The 27,221-nt window shown below is 34.9% G+C and overlaps 1 protein-coding gene across 1 annotated transcript; it reads left to right on the top strand.

The window, feature by feature from the left end:
• The first annotated feature begins 288 nt into the window (after window positions 1–288).
• On the top strand, window positions 289–27,118 carry LOC117341846 (SCO-spondin-like). Its single transcript, XM_033903706.1, has 27 exons — window positions 289–337; window positions 745–2,015; window positions 2,363–2,462; window positions 2,747–2,797; window positions 3,116–3,310; window positions 3,637–3,807; window positions 4,794–4,985; window positions 5,314–5,484; window positions 5,757–5,927; window positions 6,377–6,573; window positions 6,725–6,890; window positions 14,708–14,764; window positions 15,979–17,249; window positions 18,491–18,590; window positions 18,947–18,997; window positions 19,316–19,510; window positions 20,049–20,219; window positions 20,625–20,795; window positions 21,143–21,313; window positions 21,998–22,168; window positions 22,889–23,059; window positions 23,306–23,497; window positions 23,894–24,064; window positions 24,939–25,109; window positions 25,372–25,568; window positions 25,722–25,887; window positions 26,318–27,118. The coding sequence occupies exons 1-27, from the start codon at window positions 313–315 to the stop codon at window positions 26,395–26,397; spliced, it is 6,216 nt and encodes a 2,071-aa protein (XP_033759597.1). The 5' UTR covers window positions 289–312; the 3' UTR covers window positions 26,398–27,118.
• The last annotated feature ends 103 nt before the right edge of the window (window positions 27,119–27,221 follow it).

A 27,221-nucleotide genomic window follows, 5' to 3' on the forward strand; every position in this document is an offset into this window, starting at 1 on the left:
AATATCTATCTGAAGGAAGGCACTTCTCAATCACAATTTTATATAAACAACTGTCTGAACACATAGTTGGTGATAGCTTGCAGAACAGGAGGGAGACAAATCTGATATTTGTAGAATACAAATGTATTACAGATAGCGTTTTCATAGCCTTTAGGGCTGGATGCAGTATTTTATGAATTTTTCAACAGATTTTTGAGAAGCTTCATTGAAACTTTATATTGTCATACTAATAATAATGTTCGAAGAATATTTGCCAATAACGTAATATTTCTTTCATATACAGATAATATAGCTGTTTGGCTGGTGTCAGTGATGTGCGTCATTGCCTCCGTGCAAGGTAAGAAGCATGTCGCTGAATGATGTTATAGTCGTTCATACTGGTATACTATCTGCTGTATTTTTCGTGAATTATGTAATTTTGTTTACTTAAAATCATTAAGTTAGGTTGGCGTGGAGGGTTTATCTAATTATGCAACGGTGACCAAAGTCACTGTAACTATATGTGTCACACAATGTAAGAATGGTAATTTTTCCCTTCTATTTTAATATGTATTTAAAATTGCCGAAAAATGAACTATATTATTTTTCTAAAAACCAACAAAAGAAACGGGAATCATAACACAGGCTTTTTATTTTAGCGAAAAACAAAAGTATTTAATTTTCCAAATTGAAAGACAGGATGAGATATAAAGAACAGTTATCATTTATATGACATATATACATGACTAACATTATACTTAAAAGGTGCACCGGACAACCGCGGAACAGAGTTTATCATCGGGTATATGGAAAACATTGCTGTTTCTATGAATGTCGAGCTCTTCGTCACAACAATGCGAACCACTACTGTAAATGTTCAGGTGACTGCTCCAAGATACAGTGCCGCTGGGATCAATGAAGCCTTCTCGGTGACAGCCGGAACTGTTAAACAAATGTTCTTTAGCCCGTCTATACGTCTCGCCGGAAACGAGATGAGTTCCAAAGCGGTCTGGATCACTGCCGATGATGAGGTCGTTATATACGGCGTCAACAAGGAGACCTACTCTTGTGACGCCTTCCTTGGACTTCCGACTGATGTATTAGGAACTGAGTACTACGCCATCACATATTACCCTCCTTCCAGACAGTGTGAGCTGTTGATTGTTGGTGTGAACGACAGCACCACGGTAAACATCAAAGTCGGAGACGCCATTGGAAGTCGGTATATTACGTGGGGTGGAACAAACTACTACAGAGGCAATACACTGACCGTCACAATGAACAGATTCGACACATTTCAATTAGTAACATATGGTGATCTTTCCGGAACATACATAACTTCAAGTAAAGCGGTGTCTGTCTTTAGTGGAAACATGAAAACAAACATCGGTAGCGGAGGCAGTTCTGATCATTTGGTGGAACATCTTACAGATGTTGACACTTGGGGTAAACGTTTTGTAACCGTTCCCATCCCGAAGAGGACAGTTGGCGATTATTTCAAGTTCATAGCCAGTGAGAGCAGCACTAGTGTTACCATTAGTGGGGGTTACTCCTCTTCTTTCACACTCAGCAGTCCGGGAACTGTTGTTCAGAAGACAATTTCCTCCAGTTCATATTGTCTTGTGGTATCAGACAAACCAATTTTAGTTGTACAGTTCTGTCTTAGTCAACAGTCATCCAACGAAGAGTCTGACCCTATGATGATGATCATTCCACCAGTGGAACAGTACGGAGCCGATTATACCTTCGCCACACCAAAGTACTCCCTGGGGTCATACAGCAACTACTTCATGTTTATCGTAAAGGAATCTGAGAAATCGGGACTGAGAGTCGATGGTAATGCATTCCCTTCTAACACTAGATACAACACAATAAGTGGTACCGACTATGTTGGAGGTTACATCAGCGTGTCCGAGGGGTCCCACACGGTACGTCACACATCTCCCATCTCTGTCTTCGGCGGATACCTATACGGCCAGGCAAGATACGAGACCTACGGATTCACTACAGGAATGCGAATGGCTGGAATCAACACGGTAACAGCTATATTTTAAACAAATAAATGCATTACTAGTCTATTAATGATTTTTTCAAGTAAATAATACTTCAATTTTGTTGCGCTTGATTTCAATAAATGCAAAGTCAATACTTGTATCTGATGAAATAGAACGTACATTTTCATGCTTTGATGAAATGTTTGTTACCTTATCCATTCTAAATGAGATTATTTTCCTTTCATAGATTCGGCTTATACAATTATATAAAAATTCAATGAAAATATTTCAATGGTATGGCAAACTATTGATGGAAAATTCTGATTGAATTTGCTAGAATACATTTTTTTTAAAGATTTGCATTTGACATCATTTTCAAAATGCTTTAGGTGTGTGTGCCGACCAGTACAGTGGTGGGAGACGGTATTGACAATGACTGTGATGGTCTGATTGATGAAGAGCTATGCACTACAGAGAATCAGGGAAGGGGTATGCATTACCGATATTGACTGATTGATGCCGATTTTTTTGTTTTTGTTATTTGTTTTTGGTTTTTTTTAAATTGAGCAAGGAATGTGATGTCACTTTTTAGAAATCGAGGGAAAGATCTTTCTTAAAGAATTATACTTATTTGTTTAATGTTTAAAGTTATCAAACGGGATAATATGTATAACATTTGATAACAAATATCCTGCTTTAATAGAAACGTTTGCTAGAAACCACCGGACACCATTGCTATAGTTGTACATACCCCTACATGTTTTTGTTTGCAGATGACGATGGCGATGGGCAAGCAGAAGAAGATTGCGCTACTCCTCCGCCAAGTAACTATAATTATATCTCATATCCACCCGCATAGCTATCTTACTACACAACTCATCCAAAGAATAAAAAAAAGTGCATCAATAATGCAATATTGCACTGCAGATATGGCGTAAGAATGGTTCCTCCTGCCTCCATTTCATGTTAAAAAGCGACTCAATTTGGGATTTCCCCCTTTCTTCTTGCTTATGACACTGCTTTAAAAATATAAAATCAAAAATACCTACCTACAAGTGTATCCACTTTCATTTACAAGTACTATGATCCACACGGATTTTTCTTTGCACCCTCAAACAATTTCTTATATTTTGTTATTTCAGTTGATGGCGTATGGGCATCATGGGGATCATGGGCCACTTGTTCAGTGTCCTGCAGGTCATCCACAGGGGGCGCTACCAGTGGTACATCTACCAGAACGAGGCTGTGTAATGATCCAGCACCAAAGTATGACGGAAAACAATGTTCTGGTACTGGAACACTGAGCCAATCATGTACTCCGTCCAACTACTGTCCAGGTGAGTATACCACATAATGAATGGACAATCTGTACCAGATCAACTATGTGGGCTTACGGTTTAGACAATAACTGAGATAAACTGCAACGAACAGTCTTTACTGTTAATTCCTCTATGATAAAAAAATAAAAAAAGAGACATTAGGAGTTAATGGATATGTAACCAAATAGTATATCCATATGTAAATAATCCAGCTAGATTGCACCATATCTTACACTGTTAAATATATATGTATGTTCTGTTAAACATATTTTTGTTAACTTAGTTGTCGTGGTAAAAGGAATCCAAACCTTTAGTAATTCAAGGTATCGAATTATAATTACCAGTGCACGGTGGATACTCTAGCTGGGGAAGTTGGGGAGGATGTTCTGTGACTTGTGCCAGCGGAGCGCAAACCAGAACTCGCTCTTGCAACAATCCAACACCTCAACATGGCGGAAACAGTTGTTCCGGTAGCAGCTCAGAAACTAAAAGCTGTACAAGGAGCGCATGCCCAAGTAAGTTCTTAATATTTTTAATTTGAAAAGTAGCATAAACAACGTAAACACAGAGACCATCTATTGCCAGAAATATTGATACTATATAAAATAAAGGCTTAGGATAATTGGTTTAATGTATAGAAATCATCATTGTGAATACCGAAAAACGGCACATTTATCAATGATACAGGTGATGAAACACGTAACATGTACAAAACGCAACATGTTTGATGATAATAAAGATGACGAAATACAAGTTAGCCAGCAGTATTAAAGATGACGTATTTATTCATAAAACAGATCGCCAAAAAAGCAATTTTGATTAAAATGTTGAATCACCGTGTATGTTAATCACAGATGGCGAAAGACAACTCTTACATCGATAATAGTGATGACGACACACAACATATCAATCACAGATGACGAAATACACACTGATAAAAGTGATGACGAAATTTAGTATGCATATTAATCACAGATGACGAAATGCAACTTTTACATCAATAATAGACATGACGAAATTCAGCTTATACATAAATAAAAGATGACGAAATACACCTTATACATCAGTATAAAGTGATATTTTGAAATTCAGTTTGTTTAATGGTGATGCAGATAACGAAAACCAATCTGCATATTATATATATGAATGAAGAAATACAACATATATAGCAATGGTGTTTCACATAAGAAAATAAAAGAATTTTAATGAATTTATTTTGGAACCATTTTAACGTATTTTTCAAATCAATACAGATTAACACACCAAGTTATATTACGTCTATGAATAACACAATAGAAAGTTAGCGCAATGCTTCCATCGAGGGAAATACTTTCATATCAGCACGAAACAAAAATACAGTTAATTCTGCTTTAGCCGCAAATAGATATTATTTACCGAAGTATGATCCTCGGGTAGAAAATTATCAAAATTACACTACTCAATGATGTAGTTGATTGAAGATGAGGTCTGTTCGTCAATATGTGCATCCATAAATCTGCAGTTGATGGAGAGTGGGGATCCTGGAGTAGCTACACATCCTGTTCCCTGACATGCAAAGATTACGGAACGTCCCAGACTGGAACAAAGAGTCGTTCCCGTTCCTGTGACCAGCCAGCCCCACAGCATAATGGCGCTAACTGCCCAGGCTCATCATCTTCTTCTGCCTCTTGCACCACTTCTACGTATTGTCCCAGTATGTGTCATTATTATTATCATTTATATCATATGTACAAAAAATAAAATTGTTGTGGCAAATTAAGATTTTTATAATGTTACTATTGCTTTTCAATCATATGTATATTGTGTAAAAATATAAACGCCGAATGTTATCAACATACATGACTAACAAAATTCAGATCCCCTGTTTATTGTTAACCAAATGCAGTGACTTGAGACAAAAAGTAGGGTATCATAACCCCTTAATAAGAAACAATGACATATTAAGTTGTGTTTATTCCGAACACAATCAGTGTTAATATCCATTCCCTTGTTTCTAACAATTCACGTTTTCGTTATGTTAGTTAATGGTGGATTCACTAGTTGGACCACATGGAGTTCTTGTTCGGTCACTTGTGCTACTGGAACACAACAGCGAAGCCGTTCTTGCACAAGTCCAGCACCCCAGTTTGGCGGGACAAGCTGTTCCGGAGCTACCAGTGGTTCACAGGGATGTACACTATCACCATGTCCAAGTAAGTACATCATTCATGCCTTCATAAGATTAAAAAAAAAAAAAAAAAATCCAAACGATCAAAGGGATATGATGTTTTTGTATACGTCTGTATTAACAAAATATTAAACTGATTCTCACAACAATACAGACAACTGATTTTTTTTTTTTAAACATTACAAGGAATCTAGCCGTATTGATATCGTAATATTTACATTTACATGCCTGTAATGATGTACATAGGTTATATATAAAGAACAAGTCTTAAATCATTTCTCTGATTTAATTTTTCAGTTGATGGCGCCTGGACAAGTTGGGGAAGTTGGAGCTCATGCACTGTCACGTGCGGTGGTGGTTCTTCGACTAGGACACGCGCATGTACAAATCCCTCCCCTAGATATGGCGGTGCTAACTGTCCCAATTCAGGGACTGAGACGAAGGATTGCAACACACAATCCTGTATTAGTAAGTATTCTTAATAAATGCGATAATTGATAATGAGGATACGTTTGAATTTCAAAATCTAAAGGATTGACATAAAATCAAACTAAAAAAAAACATAAACATTTTTAAAATTCGCAATTAGGTTTCCATATTATGACAAGTGTTTTGATATACGTATGCATGCTTCTGAAAGGAAGATTTTATCAAAACAAATAAGGGTTCTTATGGATAATTTGTTCGTGAAAATTCCAGAATTCCAGATATAATGTAAAACATCTCCATGATATTTTTTTCCTTATTTATATGAAACCGTTGTAGAATATTTGCATTGTCCCTCCTTTATTATGAATTACTCAAGAAAATATAGATCTAGATCAAAACACATGTGTTAATAATATTTGTACATCTCAATCGTGAGATTGTAAAGTATTTTTAATCCGTTTGAATGACACGATGGTTATTTATTTCAGTTGATGGAGAGTGGGGAACATGGGGAAGCTGGAGTTTGTGTACTTTGACCTGTGGTGGTGGGAAACAATCTCGTTCAAGACAGTGTGACGATCCGCGTCCTGCCAACGGTGGTCTTCCTTGCTCTGGTGACTCTGCCGATCTAGGAGACTGCAATGTAAATTCGTGCCCAGCTCCAGCTGCCGGTGTTTATCAGCAGGTACTAAGCCAAACATCTGAATACGACAAAATAAGATTAGATAATAGAATGTTTGGTTATACTTTATTGAAATATATTTCCAATATATTCATATCAAAATAATATCTTTCTGATCAGTTATACAATTCTCCTCCAATATATTTTTTATCAGCTCTGTCCAAACGGGTGGTTTACTTGCGAGTCTGGGGCAATGAAGTGTATCAACAGGGAGTTCCAATGCGATTGCGCGAATGACTGTGACGACGGAAGTGACGAAACATCAGGTTATGCCGGTTGTAGCGCCGCCCTGTTGTCGTCATGTGAGAGTGGAGCTGAGGGTATGTATACTTGGCCTTAAATGCAATCAAATCGATCATGTTATATTCTACAGGCACATATTTTATTATCATTTCCAAATATGTACGATTGTGACGGAAAAACGCAGTATCATCAAAGTTTTTTCCCCGGAAAAATCAAAGCAATATTTTGAATAACCAAGAATCTCTATTACAAAAACTCTCACGAAAAACAACGTGTTATAAGTAGTAACAGGTCTATGTTAACAACATTGTATGTATTTAACGCCATTTCATTTTGGTATTTGTTTAAATCTAGATAAATGAAAAAAAGGATTAAAGCATAACTATACATAAATATCAACTATCAAATATAAACTATCAAAAATATCTCAAAAACGTTAGTTAAGATCACTTCGAGCAGCAATGATGTCGGGAATTACTGTTTGCAACAAAGTACAACATAAACGTGTTGATATGCATACACATGTACGCGTATGTGAGAATGTCTTTACATAATTTGCCATTGCATCTTTCAGGTATGGCGAGGGCGGGAGTGCTAAGTATTTTGGTTGGTGCATTGACTCTGCTGTTGAATGGGCGATATTTCTGAATAATATAAAATCAGTTGCTTACTTATTCTACGTGCAAGCATTCTGTGACGTTTCAGTGACTTCATTTTTGTCTGTTCCTGTAACTTAAGGATTTATTGAACGTATTGTACCTACCTTATCTTGTACGACATGATTCTCCCAATGTCTACGTCATATAAAAGGATGATTAATTGCTGTCGGATATATAATCTGAAAGTATTATCAATGTTTAAAAATGTATATATCATATGTGAGCAATTTGCTACAAAGGAAAACTGGAACCAAAACAGAAAGAGTGTGACGATTATACACCTTTGTATTCGAACAGTATTAATAATCTGATTTTATGGAAGGAAATACACTTACGAGTGGTAGATTTAGTGGCAAACGGGTAGGTCCAGTTATTTATCAATTCATATCTAATGAATAAAGTAGATTTTGTGTCTTGTCTCACCGTTTTTGTATAAGTTTTAAAGTAGCTTACTATTGTTATACTTCCATACTGTGAATATTTGTTGCATTTTGAATAAGCACAAAAGGTCGATAAACATACGGGAGAAACACTGAAAACAATGTAACCCTGGTAAATACTAGCCGCAATATACCGCTTGGCTAGAGAGATCTTCTCTTTAGCTCGTTCGGTTGAGCATAAGACTTGTAGGCCTTGGTGCCCATGTAGGGACTTGGGAGTGATACTCATCGCTGCTTGCGAAAGCATCGCTGTTACCCCTGGAAACTCGAAGACGGGTTCTGTCCTAGAGGGGGAGTATGTAACCCTGGTAATTACGAGCCGCAATATACCACTCGGTGAAGCCAGAGGTCCCGGATTCGATCCCTAGCGGAGGTAGTGATTTAAATTTAATTAAGCATGCGCTCTGTTATGGATCGTAAGCCTATTTTGTTTAGTACATTTGTTGTTAGTTTCAACTCACTTTTGTATCTATACACTGTACTATGCACATAAAAGGCTACCACACTGCTTGTGTTATTTTCTGTTCATTTCAATAAGGAATATATTACTACCAAGTAGTATATATCGTTACATACATCAGTTATTTACTGTGCTGTGTTATACACAGTTGTAACATTATTGTGACAAATATACAATAGTACTTAACTCTATTGTGTTAGAAATGAAAATGAAATGAATGTTTCGGGTACCTATGGAATGCATACCATGAAATTACCTAAGTAACTTTGAACGACAATGAAAATATATATGATTATTATCGTCTATGAAGTCAAAAATTAAGGAAATATATAGTGCTATCCACAAAATTGTTTCCTATGCAATTCCTTTAAAGTTAAATTAGTATTTCATTTCATTTCAACAAATTTTATTGTTTAAAAAAACAATAGGATTGAACATCAGGCTTAAGCCTATTTTAAGTTCTCTCCGTATTATAATAATATTAACAAAATAAAAACATCCGGTATTAATAGCATACAATGTAGAGTAATATATAGTATTACACACACACACACGCACGCACACACACACTCGCACATGTTATACATGTATATGTACAGGGGAAAGAAATTCAATTTCTCTATGTATATATACAGTGGGTTTTCCATTACTGTTATGATTAGAATTTATAGATATGGTTGATATTGCATGTTATGTGCCTGGATGGGAGGCAGGTGCCTAGTCAAACCAAGAGTTTCCGACAAAAATGTCCATGAGGTGCTTACACCCAGTAGTCATCCACTCATGGCTGAATACACACCTGCCCCCCAACCTAGGCAGACACTATGCACATATATGTGTTTTTAACTTTTTCTTTCCAACTTAGAATAATTACGGTAATTATAAACTCAGAGTATTAAATGGTTTAGTATTACTGATCCAAAACAGGGTCACCTACACAGATTCTTGCGCAAAACTGCACAGACATGAACAAATTTTTTAAGATGTTCATAATATCTCATCAACTATATACAAGGATAAATGACAAATAAATTTTTACTAAGATCTTAATTTGATCAAAAATTTGATAAAAAATATACATGTACTAATGAACCACTAATTCCTAAGTTACATTGGTTTAGGCTGACCTTTACCCTTAGGACCAACTAATAGACATATAATAGACTTCCAGTACTAAAGACTTGAATCAGACCGCGACTTTTGACTTAATGACTAATGTAATAGTCTATTTGTGTTTTTAATATATCTAATTACATTATCAAAGATATGAGTGTTTATATCATCACTGTAACTGTCAGAGCCATTTAGGAGTATGTCAATATGAAAATATTCCTGCTTATGTAGAGAATTTATTAGAGTATCTCTATGCACAATATAGTAAGGGCATAAGAAGAAAAAATGATATGAAGTTTCAAGTCCATATCCACAACTACAAACAGGCGATTCTATCAGGTGGTCTTCATAAAGATCATAATTTAATTGGCTTGCTTCATTTCTCAATTGACACAAAAGTATGTTTTAATTTCTATTTCCTTTATATTTAAAGATTGAGGAAGTAGTATTTCTTATATCATTACCCGCTGATATCAAGTTTCGAAATTTTGTAATGGTTGGTACATTTAATGTATCAAAATCAAGGTCATTAAACTCTCGTACCATGGAGGGAAAAAACTATGAAAATAATTTTCAGAGTGACATAGTGGTGGGTTGAAAGCCCTGATGGTTCTTAAAGGGTAGTTCTGTTCATCAATATTATTTTTAAAAACGTTTACAATCTCAGTAAGATAGGAAGGTGTATCATTGTGTATTATTTTGTACATCAGCAGATATTTAAGTTTCTTCCGTCTGGACTCCAATGTTTCCCATCCTAGCTCATTATACAATGTTTCGTGTGAGGTTCCCCTACGTAGACCAGTTATAATACGAGCAGCTTCAATTTGAATAGATTCTAATAATTTTTTACATTGCTGAGAGCAATTATCCCAGATCACATCAGCATAATCAAGTATAGGCCTAATAAAAGCAGTAAAAATAGTAGTAAGTGAACTTCTATCAATTTTATATTTAAGATATTTCAAAATATTAAGACGTTTACAGGCTTTTTGGTAGATATTGTGAATATGATTATTCCATGTACCATCAGCTGAAAATAAAACACCAAGGTGACTATGTGAGTCATTATTTTCTATTGCTGTGTCAGCAAAAAATAGTAGTAAGTGTGTAGTATTTCTTTTTCTGGTAAATAAAACTGATTTAGTTTTTGAGGGGTTAAATATAACATCCCATTGTTTTGCCCAAATATTGATAGTTTGTAGATCTTCATTTAGTAAGTCAGTAGCAATAATTTTATTAAGATTATCAATAATGGCAAATAATGATGTATCATCTGCAAACAGTTTTATAGAATTATTAACATCATTAGTTATGTCATTTATATAAATAAGAAATAACAGAGGACCCAGTACTGAACCCTGAGGAACCCCTGCATTGACAGTACGGAAAGAAGAGTAATGTCCTTCAGTAATGACTCTTTGTTTTCTATCCTAAAATTAGTATCTTGTATAAGATATAGATATCACAGACAGAATTGTATATGTATCAATAGAACTGTGGTAGCACTAATCGGCCGTATGGCAGGTGATGTAATCTACTCCAGTTATCGACATTTCAATATTTAAGCTAGCCTAGCTCGTACATTTTGTGACCTTAAACGTATTAATCTAAATGTATAGAGGCCCGATTCTGTACAAAAAGGTAACCTGATCGGCTAAAACTTAATTTGTGATCGATTAGTGTGAAATTAAGATTAAAGCTAGATTATCTAAATAAACTCTAGGTTACCTACATGCGTATAATACATATGGCCTTAAGTATACAATATATAATTTAGGTTACATATAAGCTCGTTTATATATTAAATATAATTTTCTTGAAGGTGTATTGATTTTTGATGCATGTGCTTCCTTGACATCTGGCTTATTGTGCATAATTATATGTAAGGCGGTTTTATGTAGGTATGATTATGTGATATAGAACCGTTAAGAACTAACATATTGAGTAATTTACACATAGAAAGTCGCGGATGGATCGTTCTGGCCAAGTCTTATCATATTTGTTAACTTTTTAGAAAACTCTTATCTGTAAAATTTCTTCAGGCATGTATTAATAAGGTGAGGCAGGCGTTATCTTTATCAATCTTATCTTAAGAACCATATTCTTTGAAAATTTCCCTCGGAACGAATTTTCTTTCTTTTGATTTATGGTTTCTATGGCAAATTTCAAGTTCAGCGAAATAGAGGTCAGAGGTTATAAACCGAAAACGAGGCATCACTTAGCAGACGAATGCAGACGCAGACGGAAATCATAATTCAAAATAGATGATATGTAATTTTGATTGATAGGAATTTATTTCATAAAATAGGGTAGATTACATGAATACATCTAACATTATTTTAATTTCTTATTGGTTGAGTATCCTTTTCTTGGTAGCAACATCCTTGCATCCCCTACTTTCAGTATCAACATGTCCAACTTGATTCGATGTCCATGGGCTTGTTCTCATATCCGAAAATTTCCGTTACAGATGCCGACTATTGAGAGCTTAACAACGCAAGGATTCGAGAGATAAAGATCAAGAGAAAAAACAAAAACAAACAAAAACAAATAAAAACAAAACCCCAAAAACCCTATTTACCCTACCGAAACAAATGGCCTTATTCTACGTTTACATGTTTGATTGTCTCCGTGTAGGTATATATCGTGTAATTATTTTGAGTTAGGGTATTTGTTACGTTTAGATGTTGGTATTCTCTATTGGTTCATTTCCCATATACGCTTTTGCGTTAAGAACAGCAGGTACAACCCTTTTCGTCTTACCTGTAGGACTGAGGTAAATACTACAGACAAAGAAAATAAAATATCCCAAATGTTTAAACATATACAAGCAGATTTTTGTTACGAGCGGATCCTAATATCCTAATATCCTAATAGGTAATAGGTAAGATGTACATGCGAATGATTCAGGATGTTCCCGTCAAATTTCGGAGCCTCACTAATGCACTTGGCAGCGAAAGAAATATATCTTATGAAGTTAACGACAGTTTTGAAACAGGACTTGTTGCAAAGTAACTGCCTAAAATGTTATTAGTTTTTTATTATTCTTATTGCATTTTACCTTTATTCAAAGTGACTTTTATGGATTAGGTTTTTGTCTGGAATATTTAAATAAGTTAAAAGACTTGAATTTGATAAATTTACTTTTGGGTGTGGTTCTCGCTTTGCTATTACGGGAACTGAAAATTATTTTAAGTTTATATTTTGTTTTGTTGTTTCTTTTTTCAACCGAACAATAGTTTGTAGGTAGAACATTAATGTGTTGTAGTATGTGTCTAAAGACCCCTGTCAGAGTGATAGGGTAGGTCGATTGTATTTTTAATACATGCGTTATTTTTCTCATTCTAATATATTTATTTATCGCAGTTGTTTGATATTGATAGATTTGAAAATTTATCACATAAACTGATTTATAATGTAATTTACCAAGTTCGTAATGTTAATTGTAGCCGTTACGGGTAGTATGTATTATGTAAGCTCAATACATGTTCAATGTGTGTTGTCGATCTTTAACGATGTTCCATGGTGTTTTTATAGGTTTTATTTGTGTTATTACAGAACCGTCTTCTGCTGTTTCCGTTATATAATAGACGGAACTGGATATGGAAAAGTATGGGTAGCACTGAACCCGACTATATGGTTGAAGCCCGTCATTATTTGTTTCCACATCGCCTTATACATTTAGAAAATGATATCAAGGCGGTATTTTTCAAATATTTTGTCAAAACCATCTGACTCATTATATATTTAAGTGTAATACACATACATAGGTTTATTATTATTTTTTAAAATATACAAAACATTTCTTGATATGAAAAAGGCATTTAAAATTAAAGCTGACCTAATCTTATTGCGATTTGGATTGTATTCGACACTGTTTTGCAGGCGTTGGTATTACCTTCCGTCTACTCATTTAACTATTTACATATGACCCAGATTTAAAACAAAAAGCATAATCTGTGTATTTGTTATATAGCCGCTTACACTAATCACCATTGTATGAATTGAGAGGTGTGCCAAGTGAGTATAATCACTTGCTTGATATAGAACAAGTCAATACGATAGCAGCAGCATTCTTACTGAGCCAAAGGACCCTTAACCTACCGTCACCATGGGTTAGTACAAAATTATTTTCAATATTCGCTATTTCTAACAATCTATATTTTCCTTGTTGACTTTTATGCTTTTACCTTGTACATTTAAATGTATGTGTATTTAAGTATTTTACGATAAGTTGTATTTTGATGAGACCTAGTTTTATGTATAAAAATTTAAAAAATACTTTTTTAGAAAACCTTGTGAAACATGATACATGTCATTGAAAGGTTTTTAAACTCACTTTAAAATAAAAGATATGAAAAGGAAAAAATGTTGATTTTGATGAACCGTGAAGGAAAAACCTACCATTTCTTGTAGGTTTGTCTGTCTGCAATACTTTCAAAGGAACGGAAATGTTATCCTTAAGACAAAGAACGATTTCTTCTAACTAGTGATAACTTTTTACAGCAAACTCAGATGCAATTACCGTACATAGGTCACTATTTCAATTAGTTAAGATATGCAAAAAAGGAAAGCTTAATAATATAAGACAAGGGTTCCAAATTTCAATAATAAAGACGTCAAATTTGTGATTCGGTACCTGATGTGCAAAATGTAATATTAGAAAATATATGTTTTTATCAAATTGAGAAGTTTATTTTATTGGAGTAAAAGATAAAAGATTCAAACTCAATTTTATTCCGTCTGATGTTACCTTTTGAACAAATGAAAACCTAAACAAATTTACATTCATCAAAAGCGAATAACTGCGTTTCCTACAAATAGTGATATAATTGAAATCAAATTGTGGAAATATCAAAACAGTTTAAAATACTTATAGAAATATTCGTCTAATTATTTTACCAAAACTAAAATTTCACCGTGTTTAGATTTAAGCGAAATTGCATGTTCTCATATTCAAATTCAATGAAATGTAAAGAATATCGTAAGTTGTAGATGTATGTTGTTTGAGTAAAATACATTTCTGAGAACTCGTTTTCAATTTGATATTTTATCTGGTGTTGTGAAAACCCGAATCTTCTTATTTAAAAAAAAAAAAAAAAAAAAAACACTGTTCAGCTAAAGTGACTCTGCACTCGAGACATCGGTACTGTTATTAGGACTCCTTGAAACAGAACTATATCTAATATAAAGTTACTCTGTATCGTGTTTTGATTCATTAGATATCGTGGCTGTAGTGCTGTTGGCCCTGGTATGCTCGTTTGCCCCAAGTATTGAAGGTAAGTCCAGTATTAATATTAAACTATTAATGTTTTAATAAAAATTTGGATAGTTTAATGTATATATATATATATTTAAGTGGAGTTTTATTATTTTATTATTTAGTTATGGAACAGAATAAACCCCATTTCTACAAATGAAAATAAATATCTTTAAAGAATCATAATCATAACTAGTTATATAATAGCATATACTGTCACACAATCTGACGTTATGTTTGGTATTACGTCATATTATTGGATTGAAATAAAAGACGTCGAAATACTGGCTTTTAATGTTCTACTATATTTTTGTCAACCATTGATAAAACACATGCTATTACCGGGACAAAATAAACCACAGCGAATTATTTTAGATTGAGTGTGGCTATGATAATATACTAGAAAATAGACTTTTAGAAATTGCTCATTATTTTGTAACACATTAATTTATACTAGATTACTTTAACATAGGGCTCTGCCTATTAATAAATTAAAAATAAAGTTTGTATCCGATCATGACTATTTTTGTTTCGTATGCGACAAAATGTCTTGAAAGCGAGAGTATTTTGTTATTTTTTCCCCGTTGAATGCGGCAGCGTCTTCGTCATCGTCAATATTTGACTTAGTGTTGTCCGCTTAGACCCGTATATCAAAAAGCCTCATACGTCAAACTTCATCCAAACTTGGTATATAAGTAGATTAAATAATGGACATCTTTATTTATCCATGTATATTGTTCGGTTTTGTCTGGAGATTATCGATGTTGGACATCTGGACTTTTGAAGTTTCGTGTCCAGATCAGTTTAGTATTGCATTGTAAAACCTATAGATCTCGGCGCATTTTGGGTTTCATAGCCTTAGATTTTTAAGTGATTAATGAAACACATTTATTGCTTAAAGTCGAATTGGAGCGATTTATGTAATATGCGAGTTATCAGAACAATTGGTATCAGTCGGCAAGAATGTAATCGTAAGGTGAATATTGGCCATCTGTTCTTGCAATGCATCAATATGTTCACCTGCTTGTAATGTATCGAAGGTGCTCTGATATCATCATAAAATGATCGCGGATGTTTGTTGAATTTTGCGGGATAGACGAAAAATATTATTACGCGTAAGTCGTATACAAGCTGATGCTTCTCGTCAGAAATATGAAATGTTAGCTAAAAAATATAGCAACATCTTTTTGACGAATCCCATGCATGTTTTCTTCATTCTTTCTGTTACAACAGGGGCTCCCGACAATCGTGGCACAGAGTTCATTATCGGATACATGGAAAACATCGCCGAGTCCATCAATGTCGAACTCTTTGTTACAACCATGAGAACAACGACAGTAAATGTCAAGGTAACAGCTCCAAGGTACAGTGCAGCCGGAATTAACTCCGCCTTCTCCGTCACGGCTGGAACTGTCAAACAGCTGTTCTTTCATCCCCGTATTCGTATGAAAGGTAATGAGAAGAGTTCAAAAGCCGTCCTTATCACCGCTGATGACGAAGTCGTTATATACGGCGTTAACAAGGAGACCTACTCTTGTGACGCCTTCCTTGGACTTCCGACTGATGTACTAGGAACTGAATACTATGCCGTTACCTATTACCCTCCGTCCAGGCAGTGTGAGCTGATGGTTGTTGGTGTGAATGACAGCACGTCAGTAAGTATCACACCGGGTGACGCCATTGGCAGTCGATACATTTCATATGGAGGCCGGAACTACTACAAGGGAAACACTCTTACCCTTACAATGAATAGGTTCGATACACTACAGCTTGTCACATATGGCGATCTTACGGGAGCTTACATTGAATCATCAAAACCGGTCTCCGTGTTCAGCGGGAACAGGAAAACAAATATCGGAAGAGGGGGAAGTTCTGATCACTTGGTTGAACATCTTACTCCAGTTGCTACCTGGGGAAAGCGTTTTGTGACTGTTCCTGTCCCTAAAAGATCAGTTGGGGACTACTTTAAGTTTATTGCCAGTGAAAGTAGCACGAGAGTCACGATAAGTGGAGGTTATTCTAACTCTTTCACACTAAGCAAAGCTGGATCGATGGTGCAAAAGACAATTTCTTCCAGAGCTTATTGTCTTGTGGTATCTGATAAACCAATTTTAGTTGTACAGTTCTGTCTGAGTCAACAGTCTTCAAGCGAAAAATCTGACCCTATGATGATGATTATTCCACCAGTGGAACAGTACGGAGCCGACTATACATTCACCACACCAAAGTACTCCCTTGGGTCATACAGCAACTACTTCATGTTCATCATAAAGGAATCTGAGAAATCTGGACTGAGAGTCGATGGTAGTGCATTCCCCTCCAACACTGTATACAACAGAATCAGCGGTACCGACTATGTTGGGGGTTACATCAGCGTCTCCGAGGGTTCCCACACTGTACGTCACACATCTCCCATCTCTATCTTCGGAGGATACCTGTACGGCCAGGCAAACTACGAGACCTATGGATTTACTACCGGCATGCGTATGGCCGGAATCAACACGGTAAAATCCTTCTCTATTACGACTATTATTAAGTTTTACTTTTTTACATTTTTTTTGTTCGTACAGTTGTATAGTCTGTGATATTTGCGGCGGATTTAATTTCGCCTTTTTTTGCATGCATAAATAATAGTGCGAACATCAATTACCAATTTATATGTATATTGATATAGGTGTTAACTATAAATGATAATACAGTGGTTATAGAAGTTGCAACATATTGAGAGAAGGTTTATTTTCCTGATAGTAAATTAACCTGGAAGATTATTACGCATATGTAATCATATGATACATATGTATAAAAAAATGTTAGTACACTTCCACCCCGTACTGTTAATTCGTTAACCTTAAACATTTCGCACTTTGTTGTTAAAATATAAAAAGGATAATCAGTTCTTTATCATATCAGGTAGAATGGAAATGCAAATATTATACATACATAAGAAGTATTACTGACATTCGACAATGTTCGTGTTCTTTTTAAATTGTTCGTTGTCAAAATATTTACATTAAGTCAGTAGAAAAAAATCACATATTTTTTTTTCCATTTGATACGCACAAACCATTAAATACCTATTTTCCCGCCAATCTTAATGTACAGATGAAAACACTTTTGGCTGGCTAAACCCGAAGGGAATTAAAACAAAACAATCATACCAAAACAATTCAAAGGACAAAACAGCGTTTTCAACTTTTATTTTTTATTTATTTTACCCTAAAGTTTAAGAAACAAGAAAATAACGTTAATTGGAAACATGCTTTTCTTTGTAAATCTATTTTATTTGAACTATCTAATTTTCTCGAGTATATTCTTTCCCAGCGAAAAATAAATTCATTGAAAATACAGCAAAGAATATAAAAAGAATATAATTTTATATCCTAATAATATATGTCGTTATTTTCGTGATTCGAGTAAACAATACACGGATATGATCTCATAAAGATTCTACAATGTACTAAAAATAAATTTGATAAGTAAAGTTGCTTCTTTCAATTTGTTCTACCTTTTGCCAGTTTTTAAAAATTATAATTAAATTGGTTTTATAAATATTTTAAGATAAGGACAATCATGAGCAATTTAGCAAGTTGCTGGAGTCAAACACCAAAGAAAGTGTTCGGTCATTAAATGTATGTTTATATAATTTCCAATGCAAAGGGGAAAAACATATTTGTATCAAAAAAAAGAGAAGGTAATTAAGGAAACAATTATGTTACATGTACCATCATTATAAATTTCTGTACAGATATGCGTACCGTCAACAACAGTGGTAGGGGACGGTGTTGACAATGATTGCGATGGCCTGATCGATGAGGAGTTGTGTACTACAGAGAATCAACGTAGAGGTATGAGACGCTTACTCCCTAGAAACATCTGGTCTTATTAACCCAGATTTTCCATGTTAATCTATAAAAGTGTTTATATTTCCTCTTCATTCTATCGATAAAGGATCAGAATAAAATTTCGTTATCATGTCGGTATTCTCTGTTGTTCAGGTATCACTAAAACAATAAAACATTAGAGACAATCGTCGATATCGGTTTTTAGCTATAAAATCGCCAATGTGAATGATTTAGTTTTTATAAACGCTGACATGACAGTTAAATGATAAAAAGGATCAAACAATTGTCAATGTAGTATAAAATTCATTAAACTATTCGATTCTCTACATTCATGTAACGTTGAAAGTGAATATTTATAGATGATGACGGCGACGGAAGAGTTGAAGAGGATTGTGCAACACCTCCTCCAAGTAAGTATGATGATTTGTTCTGATATACAATTATTATTATTACAAACAATAAGTCGGATAAAGCCAATAATTACATATACAGCCATTCACAAATAGCTTCAACCATTACGACAATCTTCCATATATATTTTTTTTCGTTTTTTTTCATTGTTTTATTTTCTTCTAATTCTTAAATCTAAAATCTAATTGCATTCAATTTGAAAATATGCAGAATATTGAGACAAACTGCTTCTAATTGTATAAGATTATATTGATATTATGACTGCGGTAAATTGTATTTCACACCATCACAAAGGATTTCCTGTTTTGTTACATCAGTTGATGGCGCATGGGCATCATGGGGGTCGTGGGCGACATGTTCGGTATCGTGTAGGTCGGCTACAGGTGGTGCTACCAGTGGTACAACTACCAGAACGAGGCTGTGTAATGACCCAGCTCCAAAGTATGACGGAAAACAATGTTCTGGTACTGGAACACTGAGCAAATCATGTACTCCGTCCAACTACTGTCCAGGTGAGTTTACCACATAATGAACGGACAAGTGAGTCTATTTGTCTACCAGGATAATGTACGAAAATATCATTGTGTTTATACTATGTAGTCACTGAAAGGAGTTAGACCATTAGAGAAAACATTTTGTGATGCAGATACTAATAAAACATGTTGTCGTGTTAATTTAACTTATTCGAAATGGTAGGTAAATAGAATAGATTGGGTTCCTGTTTGCCGATTATGAAATTAAATCAAGATGTTAATATCAAGGCATCAAATGAAAGCACAGCAGTAATACTGGTCTTAGATAGGTTATTTTATGGTTTTTAATGTTTCTTAAATACGGACACCACTGAATACAATTCCAGCGTAAGATCAGTCATTACTATATATCCTTCAACAAACATGTTTGCTTTGTATAATATCTAAAATCTTTTAGAAGGTAATCATTTTCAACGCAAGAAGTTTAAGGAATCCAGCTTTATCATTTTGCTATATTGTAACAAGTGATGCATTGCTACATTGATTTACTGACATAAGTATTATAAATACTTACTAGTGCATGGCGGGTACTCTAGCTGGGGAAGCTGGGGAGGGTGTTCTGTCACTTGTGCCAGCGGGACCCAAACCAGAACTCGCTCGTGTAACAGTCCAACACCCCAACATGGCGGAAACAGCTGTTCCGGTAGCAGCTCAGACACAAAGAGTTGTACACAGAGCGCATGTCCGAGTAAGTAATTTTAATAAGATGTAAATGCTTTGTAAAGATTTAAAATATTAGTTCGATTTTTTATGAGACAAATGTTTGTATGATTATAAATGATTTTTTAATACATTTTGAAGCTTTAGGTTTGATCTCCTTATCATACTTTCATTCCAAACAAGCATAGTTTGCTTCTGTGAAAGATTTTTTGTCTGAATTAATAAATATATAAACAAATGGCCTATGTGGGCATACCTTCGAATAAAAGTTTATTAAAGTAATTGCCATATATGGACTGTACCTTCGGAAAAAAAGTCGCAGCCAAAAAACATTCCATGATTTCATGAAAATTCTTTTGAAATCCCAAAACATGTTTGCCTTGACTGTCATCGTTGACTATTGAATCGATTAAGTCATCATCATTTCGTGTAGTTGATGGGAACTGGGCGAACTGGGGTTCATGGACATCTTGTACCAGAACATGTGGAGGTGGAACAAAAAGTCGAACAAGGTCATGTAGCAATCCGGCTAGAGCCCATGGCGGGAGAGATTGTGCAGGAAGCGGAAGCGACGCCACATCTTGCAATACACAGAGCTGCGCAGGTAATTTAATTAACTACCACTCCATAATATTGTACAAAAGTATAAAATGCAAAATAAAAAAAAAACATCTGCGAAAAAGAACCTATATAACATATTAACGTTCAATTATGGTAATAAAAGGGTATTTCAGATATTAAAAGACACATAAATATTTTCATTATACACTATACAGCATGTTGTTGATTTATCTTCGAGAAAAGGATTTTCCCACGAAACATTTGATAGTAGTGCTATTAGGTAATTCATTCAGGAAACGTTTCTCATGGTAATTTTTTCAACTTAGATAATACATTTGATTGTGTCTCTTTGATTTCGTTTGCTTATTCGCTCTACTATGATTATTCTAGTTCACGGTCAGTGGTCTAGTTGGGGAGGCTATGGATCATGTTCAAGGACATGTGGAGGTGGCCAGAAAAACCGGTACCGTACATGTACTAACCCAGCTCCCGCCCATGGTGGAAATGACTGTCCCAACTCCAACCAGGACAGCGCTTCCTGCAACAGCAATGCTTGTCCAAGTAAGGCTTCTTATCCATGCTTTACTGTACACCGATCTTTGTGCTTGTATATTTTTGTAGAGAAAATATTTCGTGATGATTTTTAGAACAAATAAATCCTAATCAATAACAATTGATGAATGTTCGGAGATTATCGAATGTTTAGGGCAAAGAGGTACAGTAAACTCTATATTGTATTTTGTTATCAAACATTCGCCCCATGTTATGTTTTGCTGCGTTTTATATTTGCCGTGCCACACAGATATCCATTGTGACGTCAAAATGTTTACAATGACGTTACATTGTAAAATGAAAATAGCGTAGCAAAATGGCTGCCCAACTTAACTTGAAAACCTGTCAAAAAGTTGTCTTTCCTATTTGTATGGTAAAAAAAAGTATCTTAAATTTGTGTAAGAAAATTCGATTCGAAATTTGAAATTTTGCTTGCCAAGGCACACAAAAGTAAAAATGATTCAGACTCGCTTCATTAAATCTCAAATGAAATGAAAATTCATTTAAGATCCCGAATATTGACATTTCACAAGTTCTCTTCACCAACCTCATCCAACATATTTTCAACCAGAAATTAATCGTTACCACTATTGAATCCTGACAATTAGTTAACGATAATAACCTGAGATCTAACAATATACAATGCATGTGAATTTCAAAGGATGACATGCAATTATATTTCTGGATTTGTAGTTGATGGTGGATGGTCAAACTGGGGAAATTATGCTTCTTGCTCGGTGACCTGCGGAGGAGGAGTTAGATATAGGACAAGATCATGTTCAAACCCATCCCCACAGTATGGAGGGGCGTCCTGTGGAAGCGCCGATACCAGCAGTTCGACCTGTAACACTCATAACTGTCCAAGTAAGTATGGGATGTGGTTATCAGTATCTAAAGCTCCAACATGTGTTAGAAAAGCTCAGGCAACTTAGTCTCTTTCTGTCGACTGGTAGCATTGTAAAGTATGGGGTTTATTTCAAACGTATGTATTACTATGTTTACTGTATAAGTAAAAAGATATGTTTCCCTTGTTATTTTGGAGTTTTGGATCAGATATGTAAGATGACACTTTCTAAAATTCTGCCTCTACCTCCAAATTGATATATCAAGCAAAACTATAAACAAAACTAGACTGACATTGAGACCATGGGAAGAAGGTAAAGAGAAACCAGCTGATTTGGAAGGGTAATCTGCTATACAGAAGACATCCGTCTTAAAAATATTATGGTCAATGTCACTTAATGTAATATTCTCAAAATGAGAACCATGGTAGTAGCGAAACAATATGAGGTATCAATGATCATTGGGCTTGGCTAATTCAAATTGTACAAGGGGGAAACAGTTTTTGAAATAATGATATGAGTTTCAATTCCCGCAGTTTTTATGAAAGTAGACCTCTATTATTTTCTGTAATTTCTGACAGCAGTTGAATTATTCAAAAGAACTTTTCCGTGAAACAGAATATTTTCATTACATGGTCCGAATCAATTTGTGTATCCGCAAGGTCGAACAGGTAACGTATTTTCATTGAAATAGAAAGGCTATAATAAGCACAACTGATCAATGTATTTATCATTTGTATAGTTGATGGTGAGTGGTCAAGTTGGGGAAATTATGCTTCTTGCTCTGTGACCTGTGGAGGAGGAGTCAAATATAGAACACGATCGTGTTCAAACCCTAGCCCACAGTATGGAGGTGCTTCCTGTGGTAGCGCCGATACCACCAGTACTACATGTAACACCCACCACTGTCCTAGTAAGTATATAATGTTTGCAGATAATTTTAAAGTAAAAATGCATTCCATATTACATGTATTTGTTTGTAGTTTTATTTCGGAAAACTAAAAAAATAGTTTATAACAGCCTAAAATAATATGAATTTGATATCTTTCAGGAACAGGACTACATTACCATTGCATACACGTGTATATATATTAGAAAGCTTGATCAGTAATTGTCAATAAACGAACATAAGATAACAACAGTTTATAAATGTTTTCAGTTGATGGAGTGTGGGGGTCTTGGGGAAGCTACACATCATGCTCACTGACTTGTAAGGATTACGGAACCTCCCAGACTGGAACTAAGAGCCGGACTCGTTCCTGTAACAATCCTCCCCCACAGTACAATGGCGCTGCCTGTCCTAATTCTGACACTTCCATAGCGACTTGCACAACGTCGACATATTGCGCTAGTATGTATAATGTAAAATTCGGTTCCACCTAATGGCAATAACATGGGTTGTCCTGTTAGCCTTTTCACATACGCTTCTTTATTATCGTACGTACATCTATAGGCAGGCAAAAAGGCGAAACAAAATCAACTTCATCCTACTTTCTAATTCAGGATTTGATGACAGATGTACATAGAAAGGATTTCTTACCGATATTTGTTTAAAAGCATATACGTCATTGGCAAAAAGGAAATATAGAGTATATGTTTTCTAAACTATCATACAAAGTGGACGATATTGAGATGGGAGAAAAAGTGTGTTTCATTTCATATCTAGTTAAGCATATAGCTCTATCTAAATACATATACCAGTAATAAATTATTCAGTGATCCGAAATTTTTATTTTGAATATTTCAGTTCATGGTGGATTTACGTCATGGACAACGTGGAGCACGTGTTCTGTGACGTGTGCTTCCGGAATACAGGAGAGAAGTAGAACCTGCACAAGCCCAGCGCCCCGATTTGGCGGGAGTCAATGTTCTGGAGATTTCGATCAGACGAAAGGATGCACACTTTCTCCCTGCCCCAGTACGTCTTATATTGTATCCCTGCATTGACCATGTAATAACGTAATCACAATGTTCTGCTGGTCCTTATGTAACTGTGACGTCATATTCTATCTGTTAGATGATAGAATACTTTTGCAAATGGCTAATGACTTGGGGCCGTGGTGGCCGAGTGGTTAAGATGTCCCGATACTTTATCACTAGCCCTCCACCTATGGGTTGTGTGTTCGAAACCTAGGTTGGGCAGTTGCCAGGTACTGACCTTAAATGACCCTGGCTGTTAATAGGACGTTAAACAAAATAAACCAAATAAACCAATGCTAATGACTTTTTGACAGTCCAATTTAAGACGGATACTATTTGAGTGTAGGTGTCTTGATTTGGCAGTAGAAATATCTTGTCGATTGTATATTTACAGGACATTTCTCTCGGTTGGTCATACAGACATTGACATTAGCCAGTTCCCTTCAACACCACTTTTTTTGCCAGAAACACCAAATGTTAATGTTTTCGGTACGGTCTGATGATTAAACAATTACCTTTTAGCGTAAGGGAAACTAATATCCATGAAACGAGATCGTGTATAGGAAGACATAGGAAAAAGAAAAGTGTTAGAAGTAACAGAAAAGATAATACCACAAATATAGTCGCCCCCTATGAATTAGGCAAATGATGTAGTTGACACAATCATTACGTCCTACCCACAGGGGAGTTATTGTTGGTATCGAATGAAATTTATACAATTGCCCACGTCTTTAAAAATGAACATGCAGTATACATCAAACATAGCAACCTAGCAACAAATATTAATATTAAATGTAAAAAAATAAATAAGGTAAAAATGTATATTATTTATTTATTGTATCAAAATTTATAACCCATATCATTTTATTCAGTTGACGGTGAGTGGACAAGTTGGTCAAGCTGGGGTACATGTACTGTAACCTGTGGTGGCGGAATCTCGACTAGGACTCGTACCTGTACCAATCCTCCCCCACAGTATAACGGGGCCGATTGTCCAGGCGCAAACTCAGACACCATGGACTGTAACACACAAGTCTGCATCAGTAAGTAACGCTGTTCGTCCTTATAAAAAGTACCATGAATATTTCTTCGGTATTTCTTATCAGAAAAGATAAATTCTTTTTCGTGGAAATACTTCAACTCTTCTTTTGTCTTGCATTACTGATAAATAAAGGAAGATTATTTTTCTAGCTATACCATAGAAATATATCATAGTTCCTTCAATTAACAGACCAATATCTACAATATATTTAATTTATGTGTAATAGTTTTCCAAGATTTTTAAAATGTGCCATCTTTTGACAGTTGACGGAGCGTGGGGCGCCTGGAACAGCTGGAGTATGTGTACTGTGACCTGCGGTGGCGGGAAACGGTCACGAACAAGGGTTTGTGATGATCCAATGCCTGCCAATGGAGGTCTCCCCTGTAGCGGGGATTCCTCTATATTAGGCGATTGTAACGTCAGGTCCTGTCCAGTTGCAGCTGCTGGTGTTTACCAACAGGTAAGTATTTTGTTAATATAAAACTTACACAATTTACTGCCCTGGTTTCAGTATCTAGTAACACCATTTATATGAAATGCTTATATGCTTTTATGGTTTATTTTGACGTCACATGCAAAGTGAAAGTAACAACTGTCATTGTTTTCCTGTTAGCTCTGTCCGAACGGCTGGTTCACCTGTGAGTCTGGATCAATGAAGTGTATCGCAAAACAGTTTCAATGCGATTGCGCGAATGACTGTGATGACGGAAGTGACGAAACATCCGGTTATGGTGGATGTAGCGCCGCCCTACTGGCGTCCTGTCAGAGTGGCGCGGAGGGTAAAACTTGTATATAAGCCTTCAATAAATGAACCTGGATACAAATAAATGCATTTCCATGAACGACAAAAACGCAAACACTATTCAACTTCTATGTTGGATTAATATGTGTTAGATGGTGCGGAAATAGAAACAGATTTAAACGCAACCATGCTAATTATTTTCACTTCCACGCTGAACATTTAATATTCACTGATTCCAAATTCACAAGATACTGAAATATTTCAAAGTAATGTAATAAAATATATTTTTTAGATATCGATGATTTGGGTATTAGTGAACTTTTAAATTGATTTTTGTGTATAACTTTAAATTCCAAACCTGTATCATTGAGAGCTGGCACTTTTAATGTTGGGAAATAACAGTACGTGAAATATTGATCACGTTAAAACAGAACAACACATTTTACTTTGTTTTCGTTTATTTATAGGTCTTGCGAAGACTGGAACTATGGCGGTTCTGCTAGGTGTGATGACGTCACTCATGGTCCTGTTCAATCGTTACATTTAGAAATGTATCTATTATTTATATTTGACTTGCTACCCTAATCTTATGTGAATAAGAATATAATCATTTTAGAATGATTATTTTGTTAAATGATGTTAGCGTAATATATTATTAATTACAATTTAATGATGCATTGTTTGTTTAGTTATTTTCAATAAATTTGAGAAAATATACATTATTTGTAAAATTAAGTATTCAAAAACGGTCAGTAATCACAATAAACTACACTATGTATTGTACATTAATAAATTTATACTTCTGAAGCAAAATAAATAATTTCTCTTAATATCATTTGAAAGCATTTACGTTATAAATGTGTCCTTATGTCCATGTCATTATTATCCAATTGTTTAATATTCATTGATCATCATAATACCATATTGTACAAACTTGTGTATTTGAAAAAATATCGTTGTATTCCTTTTGTGCCAAACGTGTACAGTTATCAACCTTTTTCGGTTATTTCTATTGTTTCATATCTCTGACAATTACATGTTATATAGAACTTTTCTTTCGTAAAACATGAAAATTGATTTTCATAAGTAGGTGCATAGCTAGATTGGGTTTTGAAACACAAAAACTTGTTTGTTACATCCATCTGTATATTAATATGTGTGAGTGAATTGCTAGAGCTATACTCCTTTTTCAGACATCTTACATCATCTGTATAGTGTTTGACCCTGTGTTTTATAATAAAAAGGAAGTTATTCCAAGTTTGATTGTTCATTTGTATTGTGCAATACTTTAGAATATCTGAGAATATCTGCTGTCTGCAAGCCTTAATTAAAAAAAATCGTAACACCAACTAGAGAAGTTACTTTTATTGA

Source organism: Pecten maximus, chromosome 14 (genome assembly GCF_902652985.1).
Source record: "Pecten maximus chromosome 14, xPecMax1.1, whole genome shotgun sequence".
NCBI classification, from domain to species: domain Eukaryota; kingdom Metazoa; phylum Mollusca; class Bivalvia; order Pectinida; family Pectinidae; genus Pecten; species Pecten maximus.